Source organism: Notolepis coatsorum (assembly GCF_963971535.1).
Source record: "Notolepis coatsorum genome assembly, chromosome: 3".
Lineage (NCBI taxonomy): Eukaryota > Metazoa > Chordata > Actinopteri > Aulopiformes > Paralepididae > Notolepis > Notolepis coatsorum.
Window position 1 is genome coordinate 73011963 of NC_140167.1, and position 17016 is coordinate 73028978.

The 17016-nt window shown below is 42.4% G+C and overlaps 1 protein-coding gene across 1 annotated transcript in view; it reads right to left on the bottom strand.

Annotated features, from left to right (window-relative positions):
- The window catches only part of LOC311224425 (G-protein-signaling modulator 2-like), a 185683-nt gene that overhangs the window by 36621 nt on the left and 132046 nt on the right, over window positions 1-17016 (bottom strand). Inside the window, exons 10-12 of the mRNA XM_084309408.1 lie at window positions 8014-8093; window positions 5345-5530; window positions 3523-3685 (exon numbers count right to left, since the gene is read on the bottom strand). Of these exons, the coding sequence (XP_084165534.1) occupies window positions 3523-3685; window positions 5345-5530; window positions 8014-8093 (429 nt within the window). The remainder of the gene's footprint in view (window positions 1-3522; window positions 3686-5344; window positions 5531-8013; window positions 8094-17016) is intronic.

The window sequence follows — 17016 nt, forward strand, 5'->3', positions numbered from 1 at the left end:
TTTCCAATGATACCCCACGGGGGGGGGGGGGGGGGGGGGGGGTGGAAGGTGACGAGCGAAAACCAGAAGTAAAAGACGAGGAATACTGGAGAGCTTTCTTTTTTGGCACACGGTTTACCTGGTTCTCTCTAAAAGACACATTTCTGAATGGATTTTTATCAAATTAAATATATATATATAAAGTATTATTATTATTTATTCCTTGTTCCTGTGTTAATCCTGCATTATTTATATTCATTTAAAAAGGAAAACAAGCATACAAACACCATAGAGGATCATTAAAATACTTTTGAGCCCTACTCTGCAAAAATGCTGGTTTTCAGAGGGTTTCTGCCTCTTTGCACTGCTGCGGTCAGGGCAAGTGCTACCAGAGTCTCATGGCCAGTACAGAGAGACTTAAAAGGAGCTTCTATCCCCAGGTAACCTCGTTCCCAGCTTTATCTCGAGAGATAAAGCCTGGTAAAGCACTACGGCCGAAAGTGGGAATCAGGTAGGAAGTCCCGCCCCTGAAATCACGACACGGTGCGCATGAAAATGTATTCCCCCCAGAAACAACCTCGTTATCTCCTCCCTCGACAGGCTGACAGACCTGCTTGTTGTTTGTTTCGCTGGGGACTATAAACAGATCAGGGGGTGCCCGGAAACCGGAAAGCCTGTAGCCGGTATTTCTGTATTTCCGATTCACATTTTAGGAGGCATAGCTTTACCAGCCTAATCCCCAGGCCATCAGGATGCTCAATGACTATGAATCACTAACCACCCATCTACATTCATTGCACACACACCCACATGCACACACTCACTTTAAACAAACACTCAGGAATTAGTCGGGCCCTGCTCTAGCACTGCCACGCTTTAAAAGATAGGAGTGCGTCACCTTGTTTGTAGAGCTATAACTATATTCTATATTATAGCTATGGATACAATACTATGGCCCATTTGACATCACCTATCTATCGTTCAATATGTGAAAAAGAATAAATGTTTTCATCCATATGTTCCCGTGTTATACCGCGGTGAATATAAGTGTGGTTATAGCGTGGTCTGGGGTAATTCCCGAAAGGCTGAGTAATAGCCTTATACGTCAATTCTACTATAGACGTTGCCGTTTCTTGCCTGTACAGGCTACTATTCCCAAATCACATCTATGTCATAGGTATTATGTTTCATCATGAATGCATGAAAGGGGGGGGGGGGGGGGGGGTCGTTTCTGATTATTTGATCGTCAGTAACGGCATTCGTATTGAACACTAAAAACTAGAGCTGGGCCGTTAACGCCGGACTGTTATCGCGCGATAATACAATTGACGCCGTTAATCTATTTCTCAAACTTGGGTCTCCTCTCCTCTCTCGGTCTGCACGAGAAGCGAGCCGCTCACTCACTCACTCACTCACACATACACATACAGGTACTTAAGGGTGGGGCCTATCTGTGGCTCAGTGTTGAAGCACTGAGGACACAGACCGAGCTCTGCGCTCATTATTATTGTCATGGTGGAGAGAACAAAACAAAAGGCTGGGTACACTTTACGAAAGTCGATGCCGACAACGCACGTTGCCACAAGTGCAATAAAACATTTGCAAGTATGGGTGGCAATACAAGCAATTTGTCAAAACATCTGTTGTCAAAACATAACATTAGTCTGGAGAAATGCGCCGTTTTCGACTGCTTTGCTCGCAGTGTTCCATCTCCATGCACGTCCACTGCAGGTAAGCCAAGATAATACGGAGTTAGCTAGGCTAATAGCGAATTAATACGAATAGGCTAATAAATAAAATACAATTGTTTAGCTACAAATATATTTGAAAGATGACAGCCCACGCCTCCTCCCTCTCCCACCGAATACAGGCGTCCCAGCCAAGCCAAGTCCCTTCACCCTAGCAGCTAGGAGGGATGACAGAGGTAGGGGGGGGGGGACGAGTGTCACAGGGCTGTGACCCAGTTTGTTGTCAAAGGCCTGCACCCCTTCTCTACAGTGGAGTCCAAGGGCTTTAGGTAACAACTAATCATTCAGTGTATATATTTTTTTTGTATCTTACATTTGTTGTTTATTATAAAAAGTCTATAATTCAGACACATTTAAAACATTGTTGCTGCTGTTGCTGAAGAAATTATATTTATTTATTATATTTATTTATAAAGTTATATAAAAGAACATTGCTGCTGCTGTTGCTGAAGAAATAATATTTATTTATAAAGTTATAAATAATAAAGCAATGTCGATAAAGTACCGAACCTTTAAGCAGTATCGATAAGAGTAGTAGTATCGATAAAATCCTAACGATACCCATCCCTAGGTAGAACACATATTTTGAATGCCTTCGGCAGACTTCAAATGAGCCATTTTAATCTAGATTAATCTAGATTAACTCCAGGATTGCAGATAGATTAATCTAGATTTAAAAAATGTATCTATGCCCACCTCTACTAAAAACGCTTATCAGCTTGATCGTTATAAAAGCATTGCAGGATCAAGCTAAAATTGACATCAGATAGTCTTTACCTGTGATCGGGAGTATTCCAAAAATAATATTCCAATTGTTTGATCGCCATTGATTGATTGAAAAGTTTATTAACAGATTGCAGAATGGGTACAGTACAGCTCAATACATACAATTGTTAAGGGGATGCAGACCAGAGAAAGACTTTCATCTTGTTTACATCAGGGTCCCCCATTTTCAATTCATCATAACATATATGACACACACGACATACTGCTACATCTATACATTTATGACATACCAGATTTGCAAATACAGTACTGTTTGTGATACAAAAAGTGTCCAGAAAAGAGTGTATATACATCTGGTACATCCGATGTCCATTTGGTCCATGGCATAACCCACCACAACATATGGATCGGGGATATTTGACGCGCTTCAATGGAACCGGGAGAACCGCTCCACTCGGCCGACAAGGAAAAGTGAGACTGGAGACATTTGGCCGTTACACAGGCCAAGATACAAGGTTACAAAGGGTGCTCGATACCGGCGTCTAGCTGGATGTGGCCAGTATTGCACTTTGGCGATATCAGACTCATTCCCTATGGTAACACCAAGGTCCCTGGATGAATAATGAATACAAATATCGAAAAAAAAGGAAAAACGATCAAATAACGAGTATACTCGCTGTTGGCGTTCAAGCGTCGGCTCCCAATAAAGAGTAAACTCGTTGTTGGCGGGAATGAGTTAACATTCACTTAGACACTTTAAAAACACTACACCATATAGTATATCTTTATTACGAAAATATTTGCACTACATCCATACCTAATTTTAGCATTTTAAAAGTTTTACCTAATTGTTTGCATTTTGTACTTTAGTTTGTATATTGTATATTTTCGTATAGCGTTTTGTATAGTGTTGTGGTATTTTTACTGTATGAAGCACATTCTCAGGGGGCTCATACAGAACCAAGCATTTAGCATGTACTTTATACCTGACAAATAAAAACAAACTTGAAACTTGAAACTTGGCTTGAAGGCAGAGTCGGAAAGCAGGGGGAGGACGAGGCTGACTCACATCTTCTCTCAACTACAGGAGGGGTGGAGCAGGGAGAGGGAGGGGCGGAGAGACACTCAGGGCCGTCCAATAGGGAGCACCTTTGGTCATCCATTCGGCTGCCCTGGAAACGAGTAAGGAGGTCGAAGAAGCCGTCTGCGCCCAGAGTGTCTGGCGCTCCAGGCTACATGGGGACAGAAGACGAGAGGACAGGAGCTCGAGAGGAGAGAAGAAATACAAATCTAACCGATATGTGACACTTTAAACCAGTGAAAAAGTGTTATAAATATTATTAGTAAATTAGTGACTGTACATGTAATTGCACCCTGCTAAGTAGGTGGCAGTATGCACCTTAAATTGTTTGCCATCCACCATTAAACCCAGAGGAGAAGAAGAAGATGACAGCACGCTTGTGTGCAACGCTTGGAACAATGACATTACACAAATTATATTTAAAAGTAATGTCTTTAAGCAAAAGCCGGCTAAAAGTATAATTCAAGAGATAGAAATGCCATTCCGTTAACCAACAGTAGCGAGATGGAGTAACAAAGAGCTAGATTTAACCCTCAGCTCGTTGACCTTTTGGAGAGGCAGTATAGTTGCGATTACGCCCACAGCAGGAAGCCAACTTTAACTTGCCCAGCAATAAAGATTATTTTCTTTCAATGCTTCTCTTGTTCTTTATCCAATTGGGGATGATACAATGCATTAAAGACATCTGACTGTCATACAATCACTGTCTAGATAAGCTATCAGGGTTAGTGTTGGTAGCATAATAGAATTATGGTTAGCTGGATTCATGTTAGCCAATACATACACTTAACTGTATTACAGTTTTCTCAAATGCCAACAACTGATTAAGTCATTCGAGAAGCCGTTCTTGTATCAGGATGTGTGATTGGCTGATGCAAAGGCGTAAATGCTAAGATGGCATTTTGTAGACGCCTTCATATCTATATCATCGCATATGATGTCATATCGCCCACCCCTACTCAGACGAGGCTTTCTGAGTAGTCACGCAGGTTTATAAGCAGGAGTTGAGCATGCAAGCTCACAGCTAGAAAGTAGACAGTGTTGCCATCAGGGCTGCAACAATAACTGCACTACCACAACAATACCGCTTGCACACAAGTCCCTTAACGGTGCAGGAAGAAATAACATGAGGGCTTTTTCACATTTGTGCTCAGTTGTAAGTTGTGTGTAAATGATCAGATTATTACCTTATTTTGATAGACAGCTGATAGAAACCACTCATGTCTATATGCATTGTTTGAGAGAGTAAAAAATTACTCTACATACAAATGTTATCTATAGCACCTTTAAGAGTTTGAGAGATTCAAGTAGCCTGCAGCCTACGATACCCACAACCCCATATTGACAATCTTAGTAGAGAGTAAACTACTACAGTGATTAATAACCATTGTACATAATTCTGTAATTGCTTTATTCTGCTTTTCCTGTTTCCATCCTATTTTAACTTGATTTTATCATGCTGATTACTTGTTTATATCTTTGTGTTATTCTGACTATTTTAATTGTACACTCAACGTCACTGTACATGAGGGAAACCTCAATTTAAACAAAGGTTGAATGAATTAATGAATAGTCGAGTTGATTTAAATGACACATTTGTAAAATTGCTTCTCACATGCAATGATTTTTAAATCTAGTGCTTAAGAGATGTGCTTATACATTTTTCAGAAAATATAAAAAGGGACTTATGGACAATGGACTTATTAATGAAGGTATTATGTTGGTGTTGTCTTGGTGACTAAAGGCAGCCATGTCCTCTTTTCTTCCAACATGGCACAAGGAAGTGAGCATGACAAATGTTACGAGCTACCTTAGTCAACGCTGGCAGGTCCAGCTGAGGTACAGAGGGCTCTTTGTTGCTCTTCTGGGGACCTGTGGGGGGCGACGTGTGGTCCTTTTGTTTCTTGCTTCTCAGACGGTTGAAGAGGAAGAGCTTGGTGGGAGACTTGATGGGGCTGGTTTTGGCAGTTTTGGTGAAAACGTCCTCGTCCCAGTCCTGTGTGTTACATGGTACATATGGAATACACCCAGAGCAGAAGCGATAGTCAATCTTCCTCTATAATCCATTTGAATTTCTTAATTTTTTATCCACTTTTTCTCCTTATTTTTCTATCTTTTCTCCCATCCCAATTTCGTATTGCCAATTCTCCCCTCCCCTGTCTTGAACGTTGCTAGACTATGCCTCCCACTGGTCGGCTGTAGTGAGGATAGAAGCCTTGCATCACGTGTCCCCTCCGGTACACGAGGAGGCAGCTTGTCGCGGACTCTCAGTGGCGAGGACTAACGCGTGGGAGGCTCACGCTGCCCCCCATACCCGTCTCTGCTGTGCAGGCGTCACCCAACCGACCTGTAGGAGTCACTGTCCACAACGTCCAATCCCCACCCATCGACTTCCACCCGCTACCTCTGTCAATTGAGATAGTATGACGACTGGACCAAGCCGGAGGCAATGCTGACACCGGGATTCGAGACCGGAGTCTCTTGCATTGGTGACGAGCGCAATCTTCGCTACGCCACCCAGCCGCCCCCCCATTTGAATTTCTATGTTTTATTATTTTTTATATCCAACTTATTTTTGATATTTAAATAGTTAATGCTCAAATGTAGCCCATTACTATGTAATACCATGTATGTATGTATGTATGTATGTATGTATGTATGTATGTATGTATGTATGTATGTATGTATGTATGTATGTATGTATGTATTAGAGGTGGGCATAGATACATTTTTTTAATCTAGATTAATCTATCTGCAATCCTGGATTTAATCTAGATTAATCTAGATTAAAATGGCTCAAAAAAAATAAATATAAACTGCCGAAGGCATTCAAAATATGTGTGTTCTACCCAAATAATGACCAGAAGTAAGTCCTTACTTTTTCTTTCCTCCTTATGTTTCTCAGGCCAGGTGGCCCATTACACCATGAGCCCATCTCCCATTTCCAAAATGCATTACAGACTGTTTGAAAAAGCTGTTTTGCTATGATAATTGGTAATGAAATATCGAAATAATGTTCAATAAGATGTACTTGTGTTTAATAAGTTGTTTTATTCAGAAGTTAACACAAATAAATAATATTACCAGTACAGTATCTAGCACACTCTCAGGAGCAAAACAGAAAGAAGCATTTCAAACTTGAACTATGTGACATGGCTTGACTCAATCAGGCCAATCTCTATTTCTCCTTCTTCCACCAGTCACTCAGGCAGACCAGCTTGTTTTATGTAGTGATGTCTACTTATAGTGCCTATAATATTTTTCCCGTTGGGTGCCAATGCAAATCAACTGCTCCAGTGGAGTTGCTCAGTGGCCAATGGTGTCAACTGTGGTTGTACTGGGCAGCTCCCAGGTGTGAATGGAACTGTGTGAATGTGAAGCAGGGCGTTCCTGAAAAAGAGCATCTGTGCTCAGCGAACCTACCCTGGGTAAAAAAAAAAAAAAAAAAAAAAAAAAATGTAAAAAAAAAAAGAAAAAAAAAAAGTATAATAGTATCGCGTTAACGCAGCGCGTTAACGCCGTTAACGGCCCAGCTCTAGTATGTATGTATGTATGTATGTATGTATGTATGTATGTATGTATTGTATATACAGTAATTGGCTCACTATCAGTTATGTACATTCTGTCCACTAGAGGGCATTCCAACCATTCAAATCTATTGTTTTGTTGTAACATACAGGTGGTAGCTTTCTTGCCAAGTAATATTAATAATGAAATAAAAATTTATTAAATAAATATGGGAAATATGATAGACTCCAATGGCAATTTTAGCATTTGAATAGTATTATTCTGTTTATATTAAAATGATATTCGAATCCTGAAATCTGTTCCAACAGCCCTAATACACAGCTTGGAACAGTGTCCTTTTTTAAGGACTATTTGTAGTCCGCATGGTCTTTTTTTGTGAGAGATCATAAACATACTCAAAACAAATGTTACACAGTCAGGTTCATAGATATATTATTTGGACATTGACACAATTGTGTCTCTGTACACCACCACAATGGACTTGAAATGAAACATCCAAGATGTGCTTCAAGTGCAGTTTAAGTACCGCTGGGTTTTATCCCTGCAGATGATCTGCCAGGCCTCTACTGCAGCCGTCTTCAGCTCCTGCTTGTTCTGGGAGCATTTTCCCTCTGCATGCAATGAGGGCATAACACACACCTGGCCATGGAACATCTGAGCAGCCAATTGTCCAATTACTTTTGGTCCCTTCAAAAGGGGGAGGCACATTTACACATAGTAATTCCTACACCGTTCACCTGATTCTGATGTAAATACCCTGAAGTTAAAGCTGAAAGTCTACACTTAAAGCACGCCTTGTTTAATTTCAAATCCATTGTGGTGGTATACAGAAATGATCAATTGTGTTGATTTCCAAATATTTATAGACACAACTGTAGTTTCACTTTTTGGGAGGTTTGTACTAGAGGAGAGTCTGTCCAAGTGTCTCTGGTTGGTGGGATGATTACTCACAGGTGGGGTTTTATCAGGACCTCGTCTCAGCAACTCCAAGGTTTCTATGCTGCTCCCCCTCACCGAATGGGACTTGACACCTGGGACAGAGATACAAGACGGACACATCTTTTAATGTACAGCAGCAGACAAAAAACAAAGGTGTTTTAGCCCTCAGGCCTTAGTCAGCATTTATGCCGCCGTACACTGTATATAGACAACCAGTCATCAACACAATATTCCAAAACTCAGCTAAATATGATGAAATCTCAATAATCCACAATAAACACAATAATAAATCAAAAATATTAAAAGGTGCTTTAATTAACTCTTTGACGGCCACAAGCTTTCCCCATCTACACTGACTAGCGCCAGCTTTTCTTGACCATTTTCACAATATTTCACGATCTTTGCAGAGCTATTGTATATTCTATATTATAGCTATGGAGACAATAGTATGGCTCATTTGACAAGACACTATTTCTAGTCCAACATGTAAAAAATTGTTTGTTTCTACACAGGCAAATGAGCCAGGGACACCTAGAATGATCCGGATGACCGTTTAGAATAGGGATCAAAGGGAAAAGATCAAAGGATCAAAAAACGTATTATTACGTTTTTGGCGCTCAAGCGTTGGCGGTGAAACACGTAATTTGGCCGGCAAAGAGTTAAGTGGTATATATAAACATAAAACATAATGTTTGGAAATTTGTGTTTAGTAGATTATTTCTCTGTTGTAACAATGCTTCTTGGCAATACATTTTATACCAATTGGAAAGCCTGTTTATTTACATGCATTTGTGAGAGGAGCAGCACAGCTGAGTATGTGGGTTGCGCCCATGAAAAATTCGCCAAATCTTATTCAAACAGCTTATTCTGCTGTTGCGATTTACTCTTGTTTGGTGTTTGGTGGATTGGATGATTGATGTCCATCAGTAACAAGGAAGAAACTAGACATATTGGCAATTTTACAATTGATTAATTTAACAAACAGTCAGGAGCCTCAGTAGCATGTGGAAGAACCAGACACAGCCACAACAGCCTGGCACCTCCTCATGCTGGACACCAGCGTGGTCACACACTGCTGTGGGATGGCATTCCACTCCTCAACCAGGATTTGTCGCAACTCTCAAGTCAGCCAACGTGGTTGTGTTGGTCACTCTAGCACGAATAGCACGCCTAAGCTGATCCCACAAGTGTTCAATTGGGTTGAGATCACGACTGTTGGCAGGCCATTCCATTCTCTCTACTCCCAAATTCTGGACGTAGTCTCTGATAAACCTCGCTCTGTGGGGGCGAGCGTTGTCATCTTGGAGGATGGAGTTCGGTCCCAGACTGGAGATATGGGGTTGCCACTGGTAGGGGGTAGTTGTGGAAAAGTGACCATAGCTCAGCGTAGGCAGGTCCGATCGAGGTCCATATCTGAGGAGGTGCCAGGCTGTTGTGGCTGTGTCTGGTTCTTCCACACGCTACTGAGGCTTCTGACCGTTTATTAAATTAATAAATTGTAAAATTGCCAATATGTCTCGTTTCTTCCTCGTTACTGATATACTTCAAATCATCCAATCCACCAAACAAGAGTCAATAGCAACAGCAGAAGCTGTTTGAATAAGATTTGGCACAATTTTTCATGGGCGCAACCCACATACTCAGCTGTGCTGCTCATCCCACAAATGCATGTTCCTTACCATTTAAAAAAGGTAAATAAACAGGCTTTCCAATGGTATAAAATGTATTGCCAAGAAGCATTGTTACAATAGAGAAATAATCTACCAAACACAGATTTCTGAACTTTTTGTTCTTTTTTTTTATTGGTCTTTTTCCCCCTCCATTTTCCTCCGATTTTCTCCCATCCCAATGTTAGTCGTATGCCAATTCCCAGTCCCTTCCTGGTCGCTGCGCACTTACCCCCCACAGTCAGATCATCTGGGAGAGTGGAGGCTACCACGTGCTTCCTCCGACACACGTCCAGCCAATCACCGCTTCTTTTTCACCTGGCAGCGCGGATTCTCATTGAGAGGGCGTAGCGTGTTGGAGGACCACACTATCCCCCTCACGTCCAATCCGCGCTTAGCAGGCGCCCCGACCGAACTGTAGGAGTCGCTGTTTACAACGACCCGGACCCACCCCGCCAGCTTCTCCCACCCTCTGATACAGCCAATTGTATCAGTGCAGACGGCCAGCCAAGCTGGTGACAACCCCGGAGCTGTGAGCTGGATTCGAACAGGCAAATCCAGCTCAGCTCCGGGGCTGGTGACGAACGCAATCTCCGCTCGGCCACCTAACCGCCTTCTGAACTTTTTGTTCTATGTTTATATATATATATATATAATAGGTGATCTACATGTTAAAATAATAGCTCTACATTCCAACAGCCATCACTGGTATAGAGTGTTTGGTCAGTAACATGGATCTCCCAGTCCCTCCACTCTGCAGTAAACACAAAATACATGTTCTGGTATCCCGTTCCCACTTTATCCAATCAGGAGAGATAACTCCACACTGAAGCAAATGTGTCCTTGAAACAAAGTAAAATAATCTACCAGTGCAGTAAGCAAATTTGGCTCTGCAAGATTTCTTGAAATAAGTACAAATATCTAGGGTTCTCTCTCCCGTTTGGATAAAGTGAGAAGGGATACCAGGACATGTATTTTGCAAAGCGGAGGGACTGGGAGACCCATGTTACTGGCCAAACACTCTATACCAGTGATGGCTGTTGGAATGTAGAACAAATAAATACCACTTTATAAAATATAATAAATATAACTTTAAATGGTGGAATTTATATATTACAAGAAACAATTTAACATCAATTCCTCATTCACTCCTTTAGGAAATGTTGTCTCTAGAGAGTGAATCCAATACACCTCTCTCTGTATGAGTAAGTGGTCCCTGTCCCCTCCTTTTTATGAGTGTCTCACCTCTAAATTTGCGATAGTGCATCTATTCCGAGTGTGAAAAGAAAAATATTGGAAGGAATTGGACAATTAACAGAGGCTTCAAGTCACCAAAGCATCTGTGAGACAAGTTATTCCAGTGGAAATCATTTTTCCAACGAGCAGCTGTATGGTAGTGATGAGTCAGTGTGCAAGGATTCAGCACCATGGACAGGGACTCAAGAGAGCCTAGCAGCTCTGCAAATGCCCAGGGACTACTAGACTCAAGCATGGATCAGGGGTGCCTGTAGGAGGACGAATTAGAAACATCTTTCACCAAAGCCTCTCTGTTCGGTTATTAATTCACTTATTGATTGTTGGACTATATTCTAAAAGGGTGTCTATCCTTCCAGATGATGTGAACTTGCACCAACCGGAGTCCCATAGAGCAGTGGTTCTCAGACCTCGTCAGGCCATGGACCCCCACATTGATAAATGATAGGCCACAGACCCCAGTGGCGGGCGTGTATTTTACACATAGGCCTTCAGTGCCATCAATTAAGCTATTTAAATAACCTCACCATGACACTAGGGCTATTAGGCTATTGTCATTCAACATAACCACCCCATATTCACAGTGACAAAAAAATTAAAAAAATTAATAAAAAACACGAATTGCAGAGACATGATGACTGAAACAAGTATGCACCACTATTACGCAGTATGACATGATGCTGCATTACAAATAGACATCACAGCCTAGATCAAGGTCCTCATTCTCGAACAGACCTATAGGTACGTAAAACTTACCAAGGAATTCCTTCGTAACTTGATTTACGTACTTATTCGGCATTCTCAAACGGCTTCGTATTGTAAATTCTTTGTAGGATTTACGTACTCCCTGGGACAAGTCATTGGGGATTGCCAATACTACAGACATCCGTGGAATTAAATAATTAATACGACAATATTTGTATCATTAATAATTACGTTTTGCATTTAACGTCCTGACTCAATGAGTATTACACACATTGCAAACTAAATAAATAAGAACTAAACCGATCGCCGCGGATATAGCTACTGTACAGTGGAATATAGTGTATTAATATGCCATACTGTATTCTTCTCCATGATATCATGATATTAGGTATTATAGTAGTAAGTCCTACTGTAGAACATGACATATTAGCATGACATCTCATTTAGTAATGTCAATACTGAACGACTGCACGGTTGGCTCTTGTCGTTCAGTATTGACATTACAATGAGATGTCATGCTAATATTATGTCTAGGGATGCACCGATCCAACTTTTTCAGTCCCGATACCTGGCTTTGGGTATCGGCCGATACAGAGTACCGATCAGATACCCATACCATTACCTGAAAAAAAATTCAATAAAAATTCTAACCCTAACTAACCTTACTGTCATGCACTTGTCCTAATAATAACCTACACTGTAGCATTCAACACTTTGATGAACATTGTTACTCAGCTGATAAGAGTTGTGCCCTTCCTGATGACTTGTCATACAAAACTTGTAAGTCGCTTTGGATAAAAGCGTCAGCTAAATGACTAAATGTAAATGTAAAAATACCCATTGTTTAATTAATAAACGGTATGCCTCACTGTGTGAAAGAGACTGGGATCATTCTTTTGTGCAAGGCAACATCAGGCTTGACTTAAAACAATACTTTCCTAACTTAGTGAAACTAAATGTAACAAATTAACACAGATATAAATGTACTGAATTGTTATTTTATTATATATATATATATATATATTTTTTTTTACCGATACCTGATCCAGCTATTTTAGTGATATCGGGGCTGATATCCGATATCAATATCGGAGCATACCTACCGGTAATTATGTCATGTCAATATCACTTCGATATGACAGACACCTATGGTACTTAACCTGTTAAGCCGTAGCCCTATTTTCTGAAAATCCTGCCTAAAATACATACCTAAGTAAATGGAAGATTGCTCCACTTCTACAAGTGCCATTTGCATGTTCTTGGTATCTAGGGACATCTATGGACCTCAGAGAATGTATTCCCAGTGTGAGAATTATTGTGTCTGTTACTAGGCTTGAGTAAATTGTGATGAAACAAAAAAGGAGAATATAAATTATGATTTTTCTTTGCATCTTTGACAGTGAATAATACCATGCAAAAAATTACCAGACATGAAAAACTGCCACTGAGCCCGTTCAGCACCTTCTTAAGATCACATGTACAAAATCTAAGGAAATGAATAAAGGGAAGATGATTAAACAGAAGGTTTTGTATATACAGTACTGAATTCTGCCATCCGGACCCATGGAATTTGAAATATGACTATAGAATAGGAGGCTTATAAATTACCTTATTATAGCCAATTCGCACATACATATATATATATATATATATATATATATATATATATATATATATATATATATATATATATATATATAATCTTTCAAATGCCCAAGTTCAATTTGGATTCAAGTTCAAGTTTCAAGTTTCTTTAATAGTTGTCATACAGAAGTACAGAATACTTTCATACAAAATGCTTCTTACTGTTACGCTCCAGAGACTGTGCTAGACAAGATAGTATCAAATAACATAGTATAGCATGTAAATTAGAAGTAGAAAATGAGGTCACAGTGTTCAGTATAGACATATGTACAATGTTCGATGCAGAATAGACGTAACTGAGTTACCATATAATATACAATACTATGCAGTGTACTAATGTACAATATTATATAGTGCAAAGCAGAAATGCAGAAATGGGATGAGGTACAATTTAGGTACAATTTACAGTAAGGTGTACGAGTTGTAGTGCAATCCTTCATCAATAAATATAAAGTGTGGGGAGTGGGTGCTACAGTGTGTTTGTTTAAAGTGAGTGTGTGCTATAAAGTGTGGGGAGTGGGTGCTACAGTGTGTTTGTTTAAAGTGAGTGTGTGCGTGTGGATGTGTGTGCTATGTGCGTTTGATGGTTGTTGTTGTGTAGTGTTCATTGTTCGTTAAGCAGCCTGATGGCCTGGGGATAGAAGCTTCTTCTGAGTCTTTCTGTGCTCGCCTTGAGACTCCGGTATCGCTTGCCTGACCGCAGCAGTTCAAAGAGGCAGTTGTTCGGGTGGCTCGAGTCCTTAATAATTCTCTTAGCCTTCCCCCTGCACCGCTTGTTGTAAATGTTCTGGAGGGTGGGGAGCCCCCCTCCGATTGTGCGTTCGGCTGAACGTGTCACTCTTTGTAGTCTGCTTCGGTCTTGTGCAGTGCTATTCCCAAACCAGGAGGTGATGTTGCCAGTCAGGATGCTCTCTATTGTACATGAGTAGAAGTTCTTAAGGATCTTCTGACTGACTTGGAACTTCCTTATGCGCCTGAGGAAGTAGAGGCGTTGTCGTGCCTTCTTCACAACACTGTCAATGTGTGTGGTCCATGTCAAGTCCTCGGATATGTATGCTCCGAGGTACTTAAAGCTGTTGACTCTCTCAACCGGTGCCCCGTCGATGCTGAGGGGGCTGTAGTCCTTGACCCCCGACCTCCTGAAGTCCACAATCATCTCCTTTGTTTTGCTGACGTTCAGGGAGAGGCTGTTTTCCTGGCACCATCCCGCCAGGACCTTGACCTCTTCCAGGTAGGCCCTCTCGTCGTTGGCAGAGATCAGGCCCACCACCACTGTGTCGTCGGCAAATTTGATGATTGTGTTGCTACTCCGCTGAGCCACACAGTCGTGTGTGTACAGGGAGTAGAGGAGGGGACTCAGAACACAGCCCTGGGGGGCCCCTATGTTGAGGGTGATGGATGAGGAGGTGCAGTTGCCTGCTCTCACCACCTGGGGTCTGCCCGTCAGGAAGTCCAAGACCCACTGGCAGAGGTCATAGTTCAAGTCCAGGTCTCTGAGCTTGGCTATGAGTTTGGATTTAGTAGATTAGTATCACCAGGTGTGCATAAGAACAGATAATGAAATCTACTGTACTTTTTTATTTTCCCCACAGTAAATATGAGACGGTTTTGAAACTAATTTCAGATCTAATTGTTCCTACATGTTAACAATAGGGAAGAGAAGCTTGAAAGCCTTTCAATATTTGTCAAAAACGTTACTTTAGTGGCTTATTATACGGAATATTAACAGTTATTGAAATAATTCATACATAACTCTGAACCCCATAGATTCTTCCAGGAAGTGTAGTTTTAAAAACTTTCAACACAGAACCATATCTGTGGAACTCTGCTACAAAATGGCCACAAAAAGACTACAATTCCTATGGTTCAAAATATCCAAAATGGTCGCCCTCGCGGATAGACTTGACCAAATAGAAAAGTTAAATCTATCTAATGACACTTTTAACCTATTGCTAAACTAATGTATTGATGATAATATACATTCTACATGCTGTTGTGGCATGTTCATGATGTTAATACTTGAATACGTTTGAAATTAAAATCGCAACTTTTATACAACAGTCTAAAAAATATTGATTTATGACCAGATGTCATTTCGGGACCGGTACCGGTCCCGTCGGGTGGAAGAAGTTAATATACTATGACTATGGCTAATTCTGAAAGCCTTAAGCCCTGCTCCTGGAATGTTCGAGGTCTCCAGAAGCTATCAAAGAGGAAGGCGATTCTATCCTTTTTAACGAAGGAGAATGTTTATATTGTTTTTTTTACAAGAGACCCATATGGGACCCAATGACGCTGCTAAACTCCAAAAAGAATTGGGTGGGGCAGGCCTTCGCTTCAAACTACTCCACATTCAGTAGGGTGGCCATATTGATTAATAAGAATCTTGCTCTCATTACTTCCTCTATAGACAACCAAGGCCGCTATGTGATCATCAAAGTTTTTTTCTTTTCTTTTCTTTTTACTTAAATTTTTATTGAACACTTATAGACATACAACACAACATATACAATAACATCAATAACACAACAGTACAATGATGTAGGCCCCTTGAGCTCGGCTGCGCTCATCTTCCCAGACCCCCGCAAGAGGAACCTCCCACCCTCCCCCCCCTAGAAACCGGGCTCCCCCGCATCCCAGGTCCGTCCCACACGGGGTCCAGCACTCAGCGACACGGGCATCTTGAATCTGATTGGCCCTGACCCAGTAGAGGGGCGAGGGGCAATACTCCCCCCCCCCCCACCGAGCCAAGCCCGCTACCTCCCATGCCACCAAGCCCCCCACCCCACGCACAACCAACCCACAACCCACGGGATCCCACTCTCCCGGGTCAAACCACCTAAACGCTGACCCCCACCCCCCTGAGTTGAGCCCATTGGCGCCCCCCATATCTTAGGCCGCTGCGCCCATAGCCGGGCCCCCATCGACACGGGTCCCTTGAATTAATTGGGCCAGGCCCAGTAGAGGAAAGGATAGGGGACTCCCCCCCACGAGCCAAGCCCGCTATTACCCATGCCCCCGAGAGCCCCACCCCACGCCCATCGGCCCACCAACACACAGGGCCCCGCCGGGCAAAGCCCAGCCTCTCTGATCCCCCTGTGAGAGACCCCTCCCTCCTCCCCGAGAGATAGAACACCCCCATATCCTGGTCCACCATGCACAGAGCTGAGCCCCCAGAGCCCCCACCCACCGCCGCCCGACCGCCAGGCCCCTGGCCCACTAGAGCCCCAAGCCCAGATCCGCAGAAGGTCTAAGCACCACGCCTCAATGGCCCCCCGACCCCCCGCGACGCCAAGCCCGGTGCCCCCCCGGCCCCGACACCTGACCGCCCAGGCACGACGGCCGAGGACCCCAGGAAACCCACTGTACCTCCCATGTCACCGACATCACCGCACACAAATAAAACTAACAATACAATAAGCACACTCTTTCCCCGGTTGGCGGTTTGGAGGGGGATCAGCCCTCCTACTGGAGAAGCCCCCCCCCCCCCCCCAGAGACGAAGATACCCCCCGCAGGAGGCTCTCCAAGCCTCTCTTCATGTCCAACATTTTGAATTTTTGTCCTTCATATTTGTCCATGTGCACATTTAAAACATATATACTTTACATAAATCGCTCCCAAGGTGCACGGGGGATCCATAAGTCTCCCCCTCTCCCCTGCTGGTAGGTGCAGAGTATTGGCTCTCTTGGTGAGAGGGCTCTGCCTAGTGGCGAGGGGTGCCTGATGTCTTGGCCCCCCTTCATC